The 21088-nt window shown below is 52.2% G+C and overlaps 1 protein-coding gene across 1 annotated transcript; it reads right to left on the bottom strand.

Annotated features, from left to right (window-relative positions):
* Nucleotides 1–8785: 8785 nt before the first annotated feature.
* Nucleotides 8786–16039, bottom strand: LOC124105973 (CMRF-35-like molecule 4). Its single transcript, XM_046463446.2, has 4 exons — nucleotides 15635–16039; nucleotides 13008–13343; nucleotides 12255–12414; nucleotides 8786–9326 (listed from the first exon to the last, which is right to left on the bottom strand). The coding sequence occupies exons 1-4, from the start codon at nucleotides 15693–15695 to the stop codon at nucleotides 9209–9211; spliced, it is 675 nt and encodes a 224-aa protein (XP_046319402.1). The 5' UTR covers nucleotides 15696–16039; the 3' UTR covers nucleotides 8786–9208.
* Between the last annotated feature and the right edge of the window lie 5049 nt (nucleotides 16040–21088).

The following is a 21088-nucleotide window of genomic DNA, read 5'->3' as shown; positions in this document are numbered from 1 at the left end:
GCTCTTGACCTCAAGCTCCTCTGTCTCACCCCACTGCCGCAGTCTGGCTGGGCACAATCAGGAGCCACTTGTCAAAAGAAACTAACTTTATTTTTAGAACCACACACGACAAACAAAATAGTCTCTCAGGAAAAACCCTCAGAGCCTCAACTGCCACCACCGGCTTTCCACAAGCCTCTCTGTCCCCCCAAGCTTCTCTCCACCTCCCACAATCCTCCTGCTCTTGAGGCCGATTGGCTGGGTCACGTGGGCGGAGCCAAAAAAGTCCCCCAATGAGCAGCTCCGTGGTCTGAAAGGGCAGGGAAACAGTCCAATGAGCATCACCGCAGAGGAGCCAATCAGCTAGATGTTGCTGGGGCCGAGGAGCCAATCAGCTAGATGTTGCTGGGGCCGCTGTGAGCCAATCATCAGCCAGCAGCTGGAAGTTTGCTGGCAGCTGGAAGTTTGCTGGGGCCCCTTTGGCTGTGGCTCTCAACATCTCCCCCTCTCTGTTTAAACAACAAGCATGTGGCTTAGGGACCGTGCCTGTTAGGCAGTCCAATTCAACATATGGTCCTTACCCGTCATCGGATGAACTGACCTCTAGGCGTCAGCCTCCTGTCTTAGGTTGGTACCACTGCAATTGGATCATACCCGTCACTGACTACCGGTCCAGCATACAGCCATACTTGTGGATAGGCCTTTGCACCTGTGGGGGGGTGAGGTTCTTTGCCTCACCTCTGTTGGCCCCCAAATTTTAGACCATCACTAGTAGAGGAGGATGCAAAATGCCATGACATTAAGCCAATTGAGGGCTCCTTTGAAAAATTGTACCACCGGTGACATCATCAGCAAAAATACCCCAACACTACCACAAGTCGCTGCACCAACAGATAGTTCACAATGCATACAGGTGAGCTCACAATGTGTCCAGACAAGTTCTGCAAGCAGTTCAGTGATGGCTATTGTAGAAGCTGTAGATTGGTTTTATCTTTGACTTCACCAGCACTGGGATGAAGATAGGAATTCTGGCAATAATGGCTAAAGAAAAAATTATGTAACATTCCAGAAGGCACTAAAAGAAAACAATTTTCTTAACAATTTACATTGTCTTCACCGGCACTGGGATGAAGATAGGAATTCTGGCAATAATGGCTAAAGAAAAAATTATGTAACATTACAGAAGGCACTAAAAGAAAACAATTTTCTTAACAATTTACATTATCTTTAAGAGAATTATTAAATATAATGAAAAGGAAAGGTGAAAGTAAACAAACAGATCTGTTAACCTTCTTTTTTGTTTACATATTAAAACAATCCTCAACAGTTGTTTACCCAATTTAAATTAAACCATATAAATCACGTGAAAAAAAAATATTTGGATCCATTTTATCATGAGCGCTCATCATATATGATATATGGACATACGTACATTCAAACATATAACACAAAACACAAGTGTGCACACATAATATAATACATACAACACATAACATTATAGTAAAGGCCTTATAACTTTTTACAGGTGAAATCTCCATTGCAATGTTTAAAAACTCTATAGTCAAAAAATAGAACTGATCAGCAAAACATTAACCTAGGTCTGTATGAGCTCAAAAAACAAAATAGAACTTCATGATATGGCAAACGGCAATAATAAAATAGATATTGAAAAAAGCATCCTGGTTCTGTTGCAGATGTAAGAATAGCCAAACTGGAGTTTTGGATATCAGTTGTTATGGATTTGAGCCAAATCATCTTCTTTTTGGTCTGTAGAAATCGCTTTAGTTAATCTTTCTGGAATCCAAATCGGCTGCTGTTCTCCCTGTGGAAACACATAAACAGACCCCCGACTCCAGACAATCACTGGGTCAGGACCTTGGTTAATCTCTCTGGAATCCAAATCGGCTGCTGTTCTCCCTGTGGAAACACACAAACAGACCCCCGACTCCAGACAATTACTGGGTCAGGACCTTTCCATTGTCCTGTTAGAATATCCTTCCAAAGTACCTTGGGCTTATGTACATTTTTTGGACACATATGCCTTTCCGCAGCACTAAGTCCTGATGAATCCAAATTTAAAAAGTTTAGAGTAAAAAGGGTTATTTTAAGTTTATCTTTGGGGAATATATACCCCTTCCCAATTCCTTCTTTTTGCTTTAATAAGTACATTTTAATAGTTTGATGAGCTCTTTCAACTATGCCTTGTCCCTGTGGATTGTATGGGATTCCTGTTATATGAGTAATGCCAAATGTTGAGCAAAATTGTTTAAAAGAGGTAGAAGTATAACCAGGGGCATTATCTGTTTTTAACTGTTTTGGAACACCCACAGTGGCAAAATTTTGTAAGCAATGAGCTATAACATCTTTAGTTTTTTCTCCGGCATGAAGGGAGCCCATCAAAAATCCAGAAGAAGTATCAACTGTAACATGCAAATATTTTAATTTTCCAAATTCTGGCAAGTGTGTGACGTCCATCTGCCAAATATGGTTAGGTATCAATCCTCTAGGATTGACTCCAAGATTAACTTGTGGTAAAAAGGTCACACAATTTTGACATTGTTTTATTATTTGTCTAGCTTGTTCCTTAGTTATTTTAAAATGCTTTTGTAAAGTATTAGCATTGACATGGAACTTTTTATGAAAATTTATAGCTTCTTCTAGTGTAGAGAAAATATGTATGTCATGTGTAGTTTTATCTGCTAAATCATTGCCCAAACTAAGGGCTCCAGGCAATCCTGTATGTGCCCTGATATGTCCTATAAAGAATGGATCTTTTCTGTCCCAGATTAGACTTTGTATAGTGGAAAGCAAAGAGAAAACAGTAGAAGAAGGGGAAATCCTACCAGCATCTTCAAGAGATACTATAGCATTAACTACATACTGACTATCAGAAAATAAATTAAATACAGAATCTTTAAACATCACAAAAGCTTGTAAAACTGCATTAAGCTCTACCTTTTGAGCTGATTGTTTCGGTACTAAAAATGTAAAAGTTTGATCAGGGGTAACTACTGCTGCTGTACCATTATTTGACCCATCAGTGAATATATTTGGAGCATTCATGATAGGTGTTTTTCTTGTCATTTTTGGAAAAATTACAGGATGCAATGACCAAAAAGACAATAAAGGATTAGATGGTAAGTGGTTATCAAATGAAACATTAGATTTGCACATGATTATTGCCCAAGTATTTAACTCATTAGCTAACTCATCAATTTGATTCATAGTATATGGAGTAATAATTTTATTGGGAGAAATTCCAAACACTCCCTTGGCTGCTTTTATTCCTTTGAGTATTAATTGTCCTACAGCCTCAGGATACCTAGTAAGAATAGTGTTAGGAGAATAAGATAAATGTATCCATAATAATGGACCTTCTTGCCAAAATACTCCTGTAGGAATATTTTTTGTTGGTAGTACAATAAATAATAAAGGCAAACTTATATCAATTCTATCCAAATGCATATTTTCCATATATGTTTCAATGATTTTTAATGCCTTTCTTGCTTCAGGCGTTAACATTCGGGGTGAATTTGGATCTGATGGACCTTTTAGGATATCAAATAAAGGTCCCAACTCTCCTGTTGGTATACCTAAATAAGGCCTTATCCAATTTATGTCTCCTAATAACTTTTGAAAGTCATTAAGTGATTTGAGTTGATCTACTCGTATTTGAATTTTTGGTGGACGGACCATGGTTGAGGATAATAGAACTCCTAAATAATTAATTGGAAAATTTAATTGTACTTTATCTATTGCTATCTCTAGATTATAATTTTTTAATAAGTTTGTAAGTGTGGCATAACATTCTAGCAATGTGTTTTTATCTTTGTGTGCTAATAATACATCATCCATATAGTGAAATATTTGTAGTTCAGGATTTTGATTTCTAAGTGGCTGGATTACTTTGTTAACATAAATTTGACACATAGTTGGGCTGTTAGCCATCCCTTGAGGGAGTACTTTCCATTCATATCTCTGATCAGGACCTTCATGATTCAGTGCAGGGATAGTAAATGCAAAACGTGGACTATCCTCAGGATGAATTGGAATTGAAAAAAAACAATCTTTAATATCTATAACTAAAACATACCAGGTTTTTGGCAAAGCAGACAACTGAGGAATCCCTGATTGAGCAGGTCCCATAATAACCATCTCATTATTAATGGCTCTTAAATCTTGCAATAATCTCCATTTACCAGATTTCTTTTTGATGACAAAAATGGGAGTATTATGGGGAGACACAGAAGGTTGTATATGTCCTTCTGCTAATTGTTGTTTGACCAGGTCATGGGCTGCTTGTATCTTTTCTTTAGTCAGGGGCCACTGAGGAACCCATACTGGTCTTTCTGATTTCCAAGTAATTTTTATTGTCTCAGTGGCCCTTTCTGAAAATCCAACCCATGTCTGTCTGTTCCTTGATCTATTTGTATTGGTGCTGCTATACCTTGTTCTTGTTTTTCTAATCTTTTTCCTTTCCTAAAACCTTGTCTAGTCATAATAGTGGGTGCATTTTGGTTGATGTTATTTGTTAATGTCAAACCTAATTGATCTAGGACATCTCGTCCCCATAAATTTACGGGAAGATGATCCAATACATATGGCTGTATAGTTCCTTCACATCCTTCAGGATCCTTCCAATCTAATACCATTGCACTTCTATGGGGATTAGTCGCCACTCCTAGGCCTCGAAGCGTTTGAGTGGCTTGTTGTAATGGCCAATGTTTTGGCCATTCTTGACGAGAGATGATGCTAAGGTCTGCACCTGTATCCAGTAGCCCATTAAATTCATGTCCTTGAATATTTAGTTTTAGCATGGGGCGAGAATCTAAATTTAAAGAAAGCATAGCCCAATCTACACCTGTGGAGCCTAATCCCTTGGAACCTCTTTCTACAGTACGACTGGAAAATTTATCATGTAGGCTGGGTATTATTAGTAACTGTGCTATTCTATCTCCTGGTGAAATTACTGATATACCCTTTGGAGAACTGGCTATAATTTTTATTTCACCTTCATAATCGGGATCAATTACCCCAGGACTTATCATAAGTCCTTTTAGAGTAGAAGAGCTGCGTCCCAATAATAAGCCTACTGTTCCTTTGGGAAGAGGTCCTTTCACCCCTGTGGGAATGATTTGAACTCCCATCTCTGGAGTTAGTACTGCTCGGGTGGAGGCGCAGATGTCCAACCCTGCGCTCCCTCTGGTTTGTCTGATGAGGGATCTGATGGACAATGTGTCCTGGGCACTACCCTGATGGGGTTGCTGGGTTCCTCCAGTGCTCCGTATATTTGTGGTTTTGGGCCCCGGAGCATTGGGCCCCCCTGTCCGTTTTTTGGCAATGGAGCCCGATGCCTTTCTCCACGATATCGTGGATAAACACCTGGTCCTTGTTCGTTTTTTGATAATGGAGTACCCTCTATGGTGGTTTGAGAACGGCATTCATTAGCCCAATGTCTCCCTCTACGGCATCGTGGGCAAATACCTGGTATTCTACTCCTTTGATACCTAGTTTTGTTAAACCCTCCTCCAATGGGGCAATTCCTTTTAAAATGTCCTGTTTGTTCACAATTGTAGCATGTTCTTGGCCTGGCATCTAAAGCCTGTTTTACTGCAGCTGCCACAATTTGCCCTTGTTCATTAATGTCTCTGGCATCTAAAGCCTGTTTTACTGCAGCTGCCATGACTTGCTCTTGTTCATTAATGTCTCTACATAATTTAATATATGTGTTTAAATCTTCATGTTTCCATGGTCTAATGATATCTCTGCACCAACGATTCGCTTGCTCATAAGCCAGGTGTTTTAGTAATGGCATTGCTTGTTCTGTATTCCCAAAAACTCTGGTAGCTGTTTGAATAAGCCTATCTACAAATTCAGCATAAGGTTCATTAGCTCCTTGTATTACCTTAGATAATTGACCTTGTAAACCTCCATGTCCTTGTAAAGTCTTCCATGCCTTAATTGCATCTGCAGCAATTTGTGCGTATACGCCAGGATCATATGCAATTTGTTGCTGCTGATCCTCATAAGGTCCCTTTCCTAACAACATATCTAGATTTCTCTGAGGATAACCAGCTGCTGCATTTCGCCTAGCCGTCTCCTTGCAAAATTCCTCATTGGCAACCTTCCATAACAGGTATTGTCCTCCATTTAGCACAGCTTTACACATATTAGCCCAATTTGCTGGCGTCATGTTCAAGTTGTTAATGGATTCGACCAAGCTTACAGTGAAGGGTGCTTGAGGACCATAGGTTGTTACAGCCTCTTTTAGCTGCTTCACTGTTTTGAAATTTAAAACTTGGTAAAATCGCTGCCCTCCTGCCTCAAATACAGGGCATGTTAATATTTGAGACCTTGTCTCAGGATCCCAACTATCAACTGCGGGGGTTGGGGGCCTCCCAGCATATGGAGGTGGCGCTGTTGGTTGGACACTTACGCCCTCTGGTGATAGAAAGGTGTTAGTAGCAGTCTCCTGTAGAGGTGGTGCTGTTGGTTGGACACTTACACCCTCTGGTGATAGAAAGGTGTTAGTAGCAGTCTCCTGTTGTAACTTTCCCCCTGATGGCTTTTTCTGTTTTACACTTTCTTTCTCTGTCTGACTAGCTTGAGAGGCCTTCTCTTTTACTTGAATCTTTTCCTCTGTCTGACTAACTTGAGAGACCTTCTCTTTTACTTGAATCATTATGTCTTCTTCTTCCTCTACCATTGTCTGAACTGAAGGCTTTGGACTAAGCAAACAAGATATGAACGTCCACAATGGCAATGTGCCAACTGGCAGAGTCCCTGGGCTTTTCTTTTCTATTCTTTTTAAATCTTCACCATGATGGTTCCATTGTGATATATTTAACAACTCCTCCTTAAAAAGCCATGGGCTACATTTTTGTATTGTATCAACGTATGCCCTGATTGTTCTTCATTTTACTGAGATGCCTCCTTCCTCTAACAATTTACTTAACACTCTTTCAGTTTGTTTTTTACTAATTTCTGATCCCGTATCTCTACTATAATACAACCCAACAAGATGACGCCAAACAAAACCGAGACAGAATGAAATAAAAAGGGAACAACAAAAAGTCATTATAGCCTTTCTATCCTCCTGACATGGGCATCCGTCCTTTCTCCCTATCTGTTCCTCAGATGTAAATAGTTTTTCCTCAGATGTGAGCGGTTTTTCTTCCGTCTCACTCATCTCCAGGGACAGGCAACTTAAAACAAAAGTGAAACAAAATAACAAAAGAAGAATCTTAAAATGGCTACCCATCCTCTCGCCCTGCCCTCAGGGGCGAGCAGTTTCACTTACCCTCAGTCGTTCCCCGTACGGGCCACCAAATGCCGCAGTCTGGCTGGGCACAATCAGGAGCCACTTGTCAAAAGAAACTAACTTTATTTTTAGAACCACACACGACAAACAAAATAGTCTCTCAGGAAAAACCCTCAGAGCCTCAACTGCCACCACCGGCTTTCCACAAGCCTCTCTCTCCCACACCAGCTTCTCTCCACCTCCCACAATCCTCCTGCTCTTGAGGCCGATTGGCTGGGTCACGTGGGCGGAGCCAAAAAAGTCCCCCAATGAGCAGCTCCGTGGTCTGAAAGGGCAGGGAACAGTCCAATGAGCATCACCGCAGAGGAGCCAATCAGCTAGATGTTGCTGGGGCCGAGGAGCCAATCAGCTAGATGTTGCTGGGGCCGCTGTGAGCCAATCATCAGCCAGCAGCTGGAAGTTTGCTGGCAGCTGGAAGTTTGCTGGGGCCCCTTTGGCTGTGGCTCTCAACATCTCCCCCTCTCTGTTTAAACAACAAGCATGTGGCTTAGGGACCGTGCCTGTTAGGCAGTCCAATTCAACATATGGTCCTTACCCGTCATCGGATGAACTGACCTCTAGGCGTCAGCCTCCTGTCTTAGGTTGGTACCACTGCAATTGGATCATACCCGTCACTGACTACCGGTCCAGCATACAGCCATACTTGTGGATAGGCCTTTGCACCTGTGGGGGGGTGAGGTTCTTTGCCTCACCTCTGTTGGCCCCCAAATTTTACAGTTTCTACAGCTGCCAGCAAAGGACTTGTAAAGAATTTCTACAAATCTACAATCAATATGAAAACACAGCCCCACAACAGAAAATAGAAGTGGACAAAAGATGAAATCTAAGTCACACAGGTGGGCAGGAGTGACAGATGGACACAGCCAGATGCCACTTCCCACCCACTAACAGGGAGGAATGGGGAGTCTGGCAGGTTCAGGGAGGGGTCGGCTGCTGGGGGAGGGGTGGGTACAGTGACCTGGAAGTGGATGGGAAGGGCCTGGTAGAGTGGAGTCACAGGGGCAGTAAGGCCTAGGGCCAGGCTCCAGAGACATGTGGAACATGGGCCAGGGAACAGGGTCAGGGATGTTGGGGGCAGCATTGTGAGTGATAGAGGCAAAAACTCAATAAATAAAAAGGAGAAGAGGAAGATGGGGGGAGGAGGAAGAAGAGGGGGAGAGAGAAAGCAAGAGGGGGGCCAAAGAGGACAGGAGGAGAGGAGAGGAGAGGAAGAGGGGGTGGGGGAGAGAGAGGGGAAGGAGACGCATCAGAGGACAAGGGACAGGAGGAAGAGAGAAAAGGACGAGAAGAGAAAGAAGAAACAAACGCCCGGCACATCCGGGCAGCAACACCTCCACGTGGACGAGTCCCCAGGTCCAATGACCAGTGGCCATCACAGGACTCGGGACTCAAGGGCGCATCAGGGCTGGGTGTAGCTCAGAGATGGACACCAAGCTGTACGCGGCCTGTGTCCCATCACCGACACCAGGAGGAGGAAGACCAACATGAACATAAAATCCTGTTTATGTGAAGTTCAACAATGAGCAAAGCTAAACCTTGCGCCCTGGGAGCATACGCATGGCAGTGCAGACCTTCAAGCAGGTGGAGGAGGAGCATGCAGCCCTGTTAGGGCGCCCAGGAGGGTAGGAAGGAGGCACAAGAGACCAGAAGGGCTGCATCACGTCAGCGATGCCCCGTGACAGGCTGGGCACACGGGCTGCAGTGGCCTTGGCTGGAAGTGCACGCACTAGACACGCCTGTCCATGTGTGTGATGAGCCAAGGAAAGGCTTCTAGAAGGTCACAAAGGCCTCAGAGGGTTCTAATAGAAATGCAGATAAGTCAGGAGTTGTCCCCTCCTCCAGCAGGGGGTGTCCCTGGAGGTGGCCTCAGGACAGCAGAGGTCACTGGTTCTCACAGTCATGCTGCCGTCACCTGGACCTGGAGCTTCTCTGAGGCCTGTTCACCCAGAGGACAGCACTGAGCATGCTCAGGAGCAGGAGCACCTTCAAGGCCAGGAGCAGGAGGTAGACACTGATGACCAGGGGCCTGCGGGGGACATGGGAACCGTGAGCTGTCTCCTCACAGGGAGGCACAGTGCCCTGCACTTTGCCACTGTCCCTTACACCCTGGTCCTGTCCCCTGGAGTCCCCATGAAGACCAACCCTGACCAAGGCAGTCCCACATTAAACATCTCAGTCCCCACTAGACACCCCAAGAAGGGCCCTGGACTCAGCATGTAGGAAGGGCATGGGCACAGGAAAGATGTGAGGGGAGCCCAGGCGTCTAGCAGGGACCCGGGTCCAGGGAGGGATTTCTACCTCCCCTGCCACATCTGGGGGTTACCCCCTGGGTGTGGGAGTCTGCAACCTGCCATGTGTTGGCATTTCCACCTTCCAGGGAGAGGGGACTCTGTGTTCACCCACAACAAGTGGCCACAGCCGTTCTTGTACAGGCCGCACGAGCTGTGGACTCCCGGCTGCTGACGGAATGGCCCAGCCCCAGCTCAGCCCCACCTGCCTCAGAGGACCGGGTCAGGAAAACCGGCTGACACTTGTGACCAGGCGCGGGGAGGGAGGCAGAGGACAGAGAGTGCCGGGGCCACCTAGCACCTGCTCCCTGCCCTGCAGGTCCTGGGGCCCTTGGGCAGGACATTTGTGCTCTCTCTTCCCTCTGCCTGGGCCGCTCTCTCCAGATCCCAGGTGCCTGTCCCCAGCCCTGCAGGCTCCTCTCACATGGCCCTAGTCAGCAAGGCCTCCCCTGATGGTCCCGTGACACATCCCCCACCCCCTCCACTCTCACCCCCACCCAGGACCAGTCTGCCCAGCCCCCCTTACTGTGTCTAGACCGACTGTGCTGACCTGTTCACTCCTGAGCCCACCACAGAACAGTGCAGGCCACGCACGACTGTCTGGGTGGTGGCCACTGTGTCCCAATGCCAAGAAGACCACCTAGAACTTAGCAGGAGCCTCGTGGTGACAGGTGGGATTGGTGAATGCAGGCAGAACCCAGAGGAGGGAGACCCAAGTGCCCCCCAGGCCCCTCAACAGCGCTCACCACCCAGAGGCAGCCCTGAGTACAGGCCTTACCCAGGCTGTGGGTGGGGACTGGGGGTGTCCTCTCTGGTCATGAGGGGCCAGGTGGGTGTTGACAGGGACATGGGAGGCCCCTGGGTGCTTGTGGGGCTCTCAGGGCTGGAGGCTGTGGTCAGGGCTGATGGGGAGGCACAGGTCAGCACACTCTGCCCCTGGTTTGTTCTGACTCCCCCAGACAGGTCACTCGGAGCCTGCTGGACAGACGTCCTGCATCCAGCAGTCTCCTGGCCACAGCTGGGCCTGAGCAGGGCTTCACCCCGCCCATCTCCAGGTGCACTGTGGCAGGAGCATTCCACTGGGAGGACTGCGTTCCAGAGGAGGGTGGGGGCTCCTGGGAGGACCCTGCAGCAGGGCCAGTCCACTGCACCACCCTCTCCTCCTGCTCCCCCTCCCTCCTGGGGACAATCACAGTGAGGCCTACTGTGTAGAGATTGACACAGGGAAACCAGAGACGCAGGGCCCTGGGCAGGGACATGGACAGAGTGACTTCAAATGACAGCAGAGATGGTCTGTGGTGCCACAAGGGATTCTGTGACCCAGGACCACCAGGTCCACTAGGAGCAGAGTCCCCTTAGGAGTCAGGAAGCCTGCACAGTGGTATGGGTCCTTTTTAGAAGGACCCCAGGACCATCATGGAGGAGCTAGTGTCCCAGAGACCATCCACAGTGGAGAGGGGGTAGGTGACCCAAGTGAAGGTGCCCTTCTATAGGGGAAGCAAATGCTGTGAGGGTCCCGTCCCAGAGGGAGGGTGGAGACAGGCCCAGGTGAGACACGGGTCTCCTTTGGAGAGGACATGACCCTCACCTGGTCAGGAAGTCAACAAAAAGCCAGGGACCCAACAGCCAGTCCCACCCCACTCCTGGAAGGTTCTAGACCTGGACTGTTACAGTGGGGTCCACGGAGACAGTGGAACAACATAGGTGTGCTGTGTGTGCACACACAGGTGTCTGCATGCACAGACACACACAGACACACACACACACACACACACACACACACCAGAAGCCTGCTTTCACAAAGGCCTGTACGCACACAGACACCCTGTTCTGTATCCTGGAATCACCAAGAGCACGCTCTCCTCCACCTTGCCTTTATAGGGAGGGAATGGACGTATTCTTACGTATTATTTTGCAGAGCTCTGAGTCTATGAATCACGGACCCCCAGGGGCCATGGGAGCCCCACATTTGCAGCCAGTTAGTCAGACGTGCTGGGACCTGGGCTGCCCCAAAGTGCAGCTGGTGTCTTCGTGTGGAGTCCTGGGTTCAGAGCCCTTAACCTGTGGGACTGCATGGACTGCAGTGGTCAGCACTGCCCCTGGGTGAGGTCAGAGTGGGGAGGCCATGACCCCCAGAAATGGCCTGTGCCTGCTCTCATTTTTCTGAGGACTCCACAGATGTGCTCAGATTCTCTGTGAGGTTGACGACACCCCCAGATAGAGACCCACTCAAATTAGAGGGGAGACCCCCAGACTGTGGGGTCATGCAGGCCCAGCCCAGCCCCACACCTGTGCCCATGTGACAGGTGACACAACCTCTCCTTGCAGTCTGTGAGATGAGCATGGGACCAAGTTGGGGTCATCGTGAGGAGTCACGGACGACAGTGTGTGGGGCTCTGGGCATCCGGCAGGACAGCCCCAGCCCTCAATGGTGGACACTTGCCTCCCCTCTGCCAGCCCCTCCTTGGTCTGAGCCTCCCTTGAAGCCTGGGGCAGGTCCAGTGTGGTGGCCTCAGTGACCCAAACCAGGTTACACAGAGTGCAGCTTCCAACCTGGGCCTGGGGCCAAGGGTCAGCAGGCCTGGGCCAGCAAGGGTGTGACACCCTCCCCCGAGTGACCACACAGCCCCCATGGAGAAGACCCCAGTCAGGGACAGGACACTTACCCTGGGCCCTGGCCATGGTAGAGGTCCTGGCTCCTGGGATCAGGGGTGGCACTCTCTGTGGCCAGGCTGGTGGACAGTGCACCTTGGGCTCTGCTTGTGGTTGTCAAGGTCTTCGCTGTCGTGACACTTGTAAGTGTCCCTGACGTTGCTGGTGGCAAATCTACAATGACACCCAGAGGTCTGTCCTGCAACCCGCCCACCACTGGGGGATGCCTTGGGCCTGATTTCATGCCAAATGCTCACTGAGGAAGGGGGCAGGCGGTGGCCCAAGGCCAGTCTCCCCAGGACCCTGGGGACAATTCTGTACAGGACACAGGTTCCACCCCCAGCAGGGCTGATTCCGTCCTGCTGTGAGGGCCATGGCCTCCTGAGACTTCAGGGGTCACCTCCCACACCCGGACTCGTCCCCCTCCCATCACAGCCACAGGCTGCAGGGATATCTAACTGCAAAGACCACTTGTCACTTGTGCTGCCTCTGCCCACTGCACCATCCAGGACTTCTGCCCCTCTGCTCTGCCCTGGGGGTCCACACAGAGCTCTGCCTGTCCCTGTCCCCAGGGCCTAGGGTGGGCACTGGCTGTCTCCCCTGCAGGCTCTGCTCTCGCCTCCTTCCCTGATTGGCAGCTCCTCAGGGCTGGGCGGGCTGTGGGCTGCTCCCCCCTTGGACTCCCTCCCATGGTCCAGCTGTTGCTTTCTGATTCTTCCCCAGGTGTCCAGGTCCAGGCAGCCCAGGCGCTGGTGGGAGGGGCTCACCTGGCTGCACGGCCACCTCAACCTCGAAGAAGGGGTCAAAGCCTTCGTGCCATGGTGTGTCTACCCGGCACTCATAGGAGCCTGCGTCCTCCAGGGTGAGGCGCTCCATGGTCACTGTGAAGCTGAGGTTTGCAGGGTGGTCGCGGATGGATACTCGGCCGCTCCGCACCTCTGTCTCTGAGCCTCTAGTCTTCACAATATCTTTACAACTTACAAGTGATTTTTTGCACCACAGTTTGTCATTGTCCTTGAATTTCTCGCCATAGTGACACTGCACGGTCAGGGATCCTCCCACGGTGCCCGTCACCTTGCTGGGGCCACTCAGAGGAACACAGTCTGAAAAACAAAATTTGGAGGCCAGGTCCTCACAGATGGGCCAGGACCAGGCGGGCCTGGGTCAGGTCCTCCAGGAGACCCTCCCTCACCTCACATCAGACCCCCTCCCCACCACTCACCCCTGGCCACCAGCCCCTTCTGCTCCTCCACCCAGGACAGTGACACAGCAGCCCCTCCCTTTATCCCAGTCCCCCCCTCACCACCTGACCTCCTGCTTCCAGAACCCAGGGCCATAAGCACCCTGAGCCCCCTCTCCTGGGACAGCCTCCCCCGGCCCCGGACCCGTGAGTCTCAGACACGGAGACACAGCAGAGTGGACCTGGTCCAGCAGGACGTGAGCCAGGGCAGAAGCGGGGTCCCCAGACCATGTGGATGAGAGCCCTGGACTCCTGACAGCACAGGATGCACACAGCGAGGGCCACAGAGCTCCCAGGACCCTCTCCCCCTCCCTCGCCTCGGATGACCCGGCTCTGGGGACCTCATTTCCAAGGAAACTCCTTTGTGTCCCCAAGATTTCCATGTGCATTTCCCCAAAGGCTCCGACACAAAGCTGGGGTGAGGTGAGCACCAGGAAGCTAACCACCTCCAGGCAGAGGACCAGGCCACCCTGCACCAGGCTCCAGCCCAGGGGCATCTGCGTGTGCACCTCCCTCTCGCCCTGGGGACCCTGTGGTCAGGCCCCGGTGGGCGGGGAGATGGCAGGACTAGGGTGGCTTGCTCTCTCCCTGGGATTGGATGCTTCATTCATTTGCCTTCAGGGCCTTAGGCCTGACCTGAGACGGTGGGACCCCCGAGTGCACAGCCCCCACCTGGGACTGTGGGACCCCTGAGTGCACAGCCCTGGGGGTGTAGGCCTCCTCCTTGTCCCTTCAGTGCCTGTTGCACCTGGCACAGGGAGACCACTGTGGCCGCACCCTCAGAGCACAGCTGCCCCCAGCTGACCAGTAGCCCCTCCATCCCTCTCTCAGAGCCAGTAGGACCCCCTCTCCCAGCCTTGGGATGAGGTTACCTGCAAAGAAGGCCTTGTGACACTGTCACAGGTGGGACATTCTCTGAGAAGCTCAGTAGCAACTGCCAAGGTGAAGCCACAGGGGCCTCAGATGAACCTGGGCTTGGGCCTCAGCTCTAGTTTGCATCCTCTGTGTGCTCAGGGCAAGGGCCTGACCCCTCTGAGCCTCAGATGCCAGCCGCAAAGTGGTGGGTGACCATGCCAACCTGACATGGCATCTGGGGGGTTCATGGAAGATCACGGATAGGATGGGGCCAGGTCAGTGGAGAGGCTGCCCAGCATGCAGCAGGCCCAGGCTCCACCAGCCCCAGGAAACAAGAACAAAAATGGGGAAGGAAAAATGAAAGATTGATCGCGGCTGTCAACTGCTGGGCAGCTCATATTCGTGAGCCAGGGGAAGAGCCGCTGTCAACTGCTCTTGACCAAGGAAACAGGAACTTCATGTGACACGACCTAACAAACCAGGTAACCCTGTCTAGTCCACATGAGAAATGGAGAGAGGAAGTAATCACAGGTAGAGAGAATAAGAGCCCAGAGGGGACTTTGTAGAAATTCTCTAAATAAATGTGTGATCGGGATGAAGGTGTGGTTTTCCAGAAAAACACCAACCAGTAAAATTGGCATTTATAAATGTTTAGTAAACAACGCTAATTCCCAGCCTCCTTCATCAAGACGCTACCCCTGGCCTGGTCCTGACACTGTCCCCACCTGCCCTGTCCCTACATCTCCTATTGCCACCTCTACTTTCCTCCCTCTCCTGTCCCCACCTGTCCTCCTGGGGACCACTGACCCCTGGGCCCCACCAGGACTCTTCCCACCCAGCCTCCAGCTGCCCTAGCTGAACCCACCTGTCCCTGAGATGGAGGCCTTCTCCTCCTCGGTCCCCTCCTTCCTCTGTACCCCAAACTGCTGGACCTGGAGGGCCTCCCCAACACAGGCCCCAGGTGTGCTCTGGTGCCCCCTCCACCCCACCCCTGTCCACCCCTCCCTGCTCCCCCCGTCCTGGTTCCCCCAGACCTCTGTCAGAGCCCCTCCTGGGCAGCACCCTTTGTCCTGGGCAGCACACTGGCTCCTCCAAGGTCAGGTGGGCTCAGAGGGACCCCCTTGCCCCTTCCCTCCCAGGGGTGTGGTGTTTGGCAGGTCCATCTTACATCGTGGACCCAGCGCACCCCATTCTGCGTCTGCACAGAGACGTGCAGCTGGGGCTCCTCACGTGACACCTCCTGGCCCCCTCCTGCCTTCCCTCCCTTCTGCAGACCCTCCCTGGACAGAGGGCCCTCACCTGGGAGCCAGAGAAGCAGCAGAGCCAAGGGGGGCCAGGCCATCAGGCCCCTGGGGCTCATTTCTCCTGCACAGATGTCACCTCCGGGCACCAAGCCCCACAGGACACAGGCTCCAGCCCCCTGGGGAGGGTCAGTCTCCAGGGCTCCCACTTCTGCTTTTCTCTGGGGCAGCTGCTTCCCACTTGTCCTCTTTAGTCTGTTCCTGGGGCTGGGGAGAAAATGGAGAAGATGCAGGGGCCAAGCGGCCCCCGAGGTGGCCCTGGGCTTGTGCTGTCCTATGAAAGCCAGGGACGGGAAGGTGTGGTGTGTGGGACCCGCCTGGCCCCAAGGTGGCAGGACTGCCCTCACCCCAGGTCTGCAGGGCCAGGCTTCCTTCTGGCCCTGTCACTCCTCCTCTCCTCCTTGTGGTCAGGATGTCACCAGTGGGAGGGGCACACAGAGCCTGCGTCCTCAGCACTGGGCCTGCCCCGTGGGAGGCCAACCTGGAACTGCCCTCCATGAGCCAGCTCTAGGCCTGACCCCAGGTTGGCACAGTGGCCCTAGAGTCCTGAATGGTTCCTGGTCCTGGAAATGTGTCCTCAATCTGACTGTGATGTCCACAGGCCGTGACCATCCCTGCCTCCCGTGTAGCCCCTGTGGCCCTGAGCAAGGATCCAGCAAGGCTGCAGGGACCCTCCCCCTCCTCCACACGCCTGTGATAAGTGTCCCCAGCTGGCACAGAGTGACCGTGTGAGCACAGGGTGCCCTCATCCTAACGTGTAACACGTCACCCAGCAGCTTGAGCCTTTGAGTCAGAGCACCCACCCACCCCAGGGAGCCCCCACTAGCTCTGAGGTCCCAAGATTGTCCCCTCCTGCTGCTCCCCAGGAGATTCACTTTCCTCCTTCCCCCTGGCCACAGGAGGACCCTCCCAAGAAGCTTGATGGTTCTACTGCTGGAAGGTGAGCACACAGCCTGGCAGAGCTTGGGGACATTTTTCTAACAACCCGGCAAGGTGACAGGCACCTATAATCCCAGCTACCTGAGAGGCTGAGTTGGGAGGATCGCATGAGCCCAGGGTTTCTAGGCCAACCTGAGCCTCATAGTGAGGTCCTTTCTCAAAAAGAGAAGACAAATTCTATGACAATGTCATGGTAGACTACGGCCTGAGGAGACCCAAGACTCTGGTGTTCATCTTGTTGAGCTGATCAGGGGAATGTGAGAGAGGGCCACGTTTAGTGGATTTCCTGCCTGATCATGGGGACAAGCCCAGAAATAATGAATGAGTGTATACAATCACACTCACACGCGCACACACACTCACACTCACACTCACACACTCACACACACTCACACACACTCACACACTCACACACTCACACACACACTCACACACACACACTCACACACACACACTCACACACTCACACACACACACTCACACACACACACTCACACACTCACACACACTCACACTCACACTCACACACTCACACACACTCACACACACACACATACTCACACACACACACACACTCACACACACTGAGGACTGGACAGATCCCCAGTCATTTTTCTTTCTTTTTTTCTTTTTTTTTTTTTTTGAGACAGAGTCTCACTAAGTTGCTGAGGCTGGCCTTGAACTTGCAGCTCTCCTGTCTCAGCCCCCTACATTGCTGAGATTACAGGCATGAGCCACCACACCTGGCCCCATGATCCCAAAGAGATTGCTGCAGGCTCAAGTGCCCAGAATAACACAAAGAAGCAGGAGGCTAGATGCTCATGTGGCTTGTCCACTTGCCACCAAATGACCTTAAGCAGAGCCTGTGACTTCTGTGAGATGGCAGGACCTGAGAGGCCTCTCCCCACACTGTCCTAGTATCCACTCTGAGACACAGGCACTTGCCAGGGACCCCTCCACAGGTGGCCAGGGGCAGGAGGTGGGTGAGAGGCGCCTGACAGCAGGGAGGTCCCCTGCCTGTGGCAATGGGCCTCCACAGCTGGGAAGGTCGGAGCCTGAGTGGCAGGTGTGTCCTCGCTCAGTTTTCTCATTGCAGAAGGGGACACTGCCAGCTCCTGCCTGCTGGGAGGTGGGATTCTTCTCCACTGCCCAGATGTCGTGGCCTCAGGCTGATGCTGCTCACTCCTGGGTGGGGTGGCACTTACAGGTGGGGAGATGGCCGTGCCTTGGTGGCTTCTGCAGTGGGGGACACTGAGCCCCCCGTGGCATCCCATCAGGACTCTACCTATGAGGAGGCTGAGGGCCACTTTCCTCCTGGTCTATTATTGAGAGAGGAAAGTCCAGGAGGCAGGTAGGAAAGAGACTTGGAGCTGCAGGGCGTCTCGCCCAGAGCCTCCTGGACCCAGAGCTGCAGACTGAACCTGGAAGGGGTTCCCACGCCCTGTCCTTGGATTGGGGACCACAGGTAACTGTCTCCCTTTATTAACCCACCTGCTTCCTAGAGGAAGGACAATCTCAACATGCCAGAGTCCGCCCCATATAGGGTGTCCCCATCGCCAGAGAGGCTCAAGGCACAGGGGATAGTGGAACCCAGCGGCCCAGGGGCAGATTCCTCACCCGAAGGCCCCACCAGGGGCCTCTCCCAAGGCCCTCGAGCCGCCCCAAGAAGCCATCGTGGTCCACAGAGCCCGCTCCCTCAGCCTCACCCAGGACCCCAGCCCTAGTGTCAGGGCTGAATGTGACCCCCACAAATTCACATAACAGAGTCCTTGCCCCCAGTACCTCAGAGGTGACCTATTTGGAGACAGGGTCTTTACAGAGATAAGCAAGTTATGAAGAGGTCTTTAGGGTGGGCCCTAACCCAATGCCACTGTGTCCCCATGGAAAAGAGAGCCGTGTACCCAGACGCACAGTGGGAAGGTGATGTGAAGACACCCAGGGACGGCCACCTGCAAGGCAAGGAGGGGCCTGGGGCCCCAGACCCTTCCTCACCCTCTCAGAGGGCCAGCCCTGCCCACACCTGGGTCAGGACGTCAGCCTCCAGCACTGAGATGGGCAGTTCCTGCTGCCAAACCCTCAGTCTGGGCCTTTTGTTAGGTGGCCATAGCAAATAAGGACACAGGGGTCCTCACTCACAGGGCCCAGGGGATGCACCAGGCACCGGTAGCTTTCCCCATGATGACCACAGAGGGACACCCTCATCCCAGCCCAGGCTGTCCCCCAGCCCCACACTCCAATCTGAGACAAGGCCTCTCCCAGGTGACAGCAAAGCCCCCATGAGGGAAGCCCTCGTCCCCAGCACAGGTCCCCTGACCTGCGTGCACACAGGGACTCTGGAAAGCCTTCAGAGCGTGAGCTAAGTGAGGCCGTCTCTGCCTGTGCCTTCATGCGGAGGACCATCCAGGGAGGGCGCCTCCTCTGGGCTCAGGAGTGGAGGAACCTGGGGGCACTGCCTGCTGGCATGGGATGGATCCTGCTAGACCCGGGACCCAGTGCCTCTGGCACAGACAGGTGGTGGCCCTGCGTCTGCCTGGTTCTGTTCTGACTGTGAGTGGAGGCTGCTGGGCGCACCCGCAGCGCATCACTGTGGCTTGGGGTTCCTTCCCAGCTGCTGGGGACCCCAGTCTAGGGCTTAGCCCAAGCTCGACCTGAGGATGCCCTGCTGGACAGAAAGGTGCTGCTCAGGAATGCACGACGCAGCCACCATGACCACTTCACTCCAGCCCTTGGTCTGACCTGGCAAAGGAGGCGGGGACAAGGGCCCCTCAGCCTGTGGTGATGGACTGTCCTGGGAGTGGCACCAGAGCTGTCCGTCTTCTCTAGCTCTAGTAGTGACCTCAGTGGAGCTTCTTCATCCAGGGCGCTCTGAGCCTGATGGGTCCCCAGCTCTTCTTCTGGTTTCACACAACTGGGCTCGTTCACACTGTGACCCCAGACAGGGTCCCCGGTGTCCCCTCTTGGTGCTGAGTCCTCATCCCTCAGGTGGAAGCTCTGTCTTCTGGTCCTCCTGCCCCAGATCTAGATATGGAGGGGCCGGCACTCATGGTGGGTGGACCCTGGGTGGACACTGCCCCCCAGAGTTGAGGAATGTGGGTAGTTATGGGAGTGAAGGTGGCCGTGATGTGGAGGGAGAGGGAGAGGGACTTGCGTCTTCCTCCTCTAGGGCTGGTGGCAGAGAGAGGGTGGTGAACACCCCTCTTCCTCCCCCTCCCCCTCCCCCTTCCCCTCCCTCTCTCCCTCCCCGTCCTCCTTGTCCTCCTCCTCCGTCTCCTCCTCCTCCTCCTCCTCATGCAGAGGATGGAACCCAGGGCCTCTCGCCTGCTAGCACACACTCTACCACTGACCCCAGCCCCAGCCCCTGACTTTGTGGATTTGGTATTTGTCAATTATTTCTGTCTTCAGAAAAGAATCTGAGGTTATAAAAGCAGGGTCTTGCCATATTTATTCCTCCCTGGACTCAAATGCCACAATCAGGGCTTGACATAGGGCCAGCTTCCAGTAAGTGTGTGCTGTCACAGAACTGAGTGAGGGGATCCAGGAGCGGGCAGGCAGACCTGAGGGACCATCGGAATAGTGTGGCTCTCAGACCTTGGGTGTTGGCAAGGTCGTCACTGCTCCTTGGACTGAAACTGATGGGCAGCCTCTGGTTTCCCTTTTACTGAAGGAGGAAGCAAGGTCCAGCCCTTCAGCAGAAAAGTGAACTAGAACATTACCCAACACGAGCGATGTCATGGACATCAGTTAGTGTCCAAAATGGAGCTGGATCAAAACCCCCCAGCCCTGGAAGGGAGGGTGTCCCAGCACACACTTGAGGAAAGAAGGAGGATCTGGCTGTGCTGCCCACATCTTTCAGGATGGGTCTTGACTCTCCTGCTCTCAAGGATGCTGACACCAGTACCAATTTGTCTGCATGAAGAAGGGTTCATGAGACTTTAGGAAGAGTCCTGAATACTGTTCTGAGCAGACAGGGTGACCAGCAGGTCAACATGGTGCTTTGGTCCAGTGGTGTGAGTGAGCTCATGGAGACCAGTGAGCATGGATATGACCCAGGTCAGTCTTGTAGTGACCCAGTGGGCCCCTGACCTCTGAGTGAGCTCCTGAACACCAGACCTGGTAACTGAATAGACGTACTCAGCAACTGGGAGAATGTGCACACTGCCCCCAAGTTGAGGAGTGTGGGTCGTTATGGGAGTGAAGGTCAAGGGTGGGTCTCAGAACCACCTCTACCTGTGCAAACAGTGGACCAGGTGCAAGGCCACGTTGCTGGTGGGATTGAAGGCTCCAGGGGACTCAGAGTGGTCCAAGGGTAAGCTGGCAGGTGCGTACAGGGTGCTGAGGTGTAGTCATCCTTCAGGGAGCACCTACTGATTAGGGGCACTTTAGGAGGATAAAGACCATGCACAAGAAAAGGTGCTAAAGAATCTTATAGACCGAGTGTTCTCACAGATACGTGGAGAGTGACGCAAAGTTTATTGGCAGTAAGGTCATCCAACCCACCAGAGGGCCTATGTCC

Source organism: Marmota monax, unplaced genomic scaffold (assembly GCF_021218885.2).
Source record: "Marmota monax isolate L192 unplaced genomic scaffold, Marmota_monax_Labrador192_F-V1.1 WCK01_AAM20220418_F8-fsc00208, whole genome shotgun sequence".
NCBI lineage: Eukaryota > Metazoa > Chordata > Mammalia > Rodentia > Sciuridae > Marmota > Marmota monax.
Note: the sequence above shows the minus strand (reverse complement) of the source record. Positions and strands in the feature narration are given on the sequence as shown.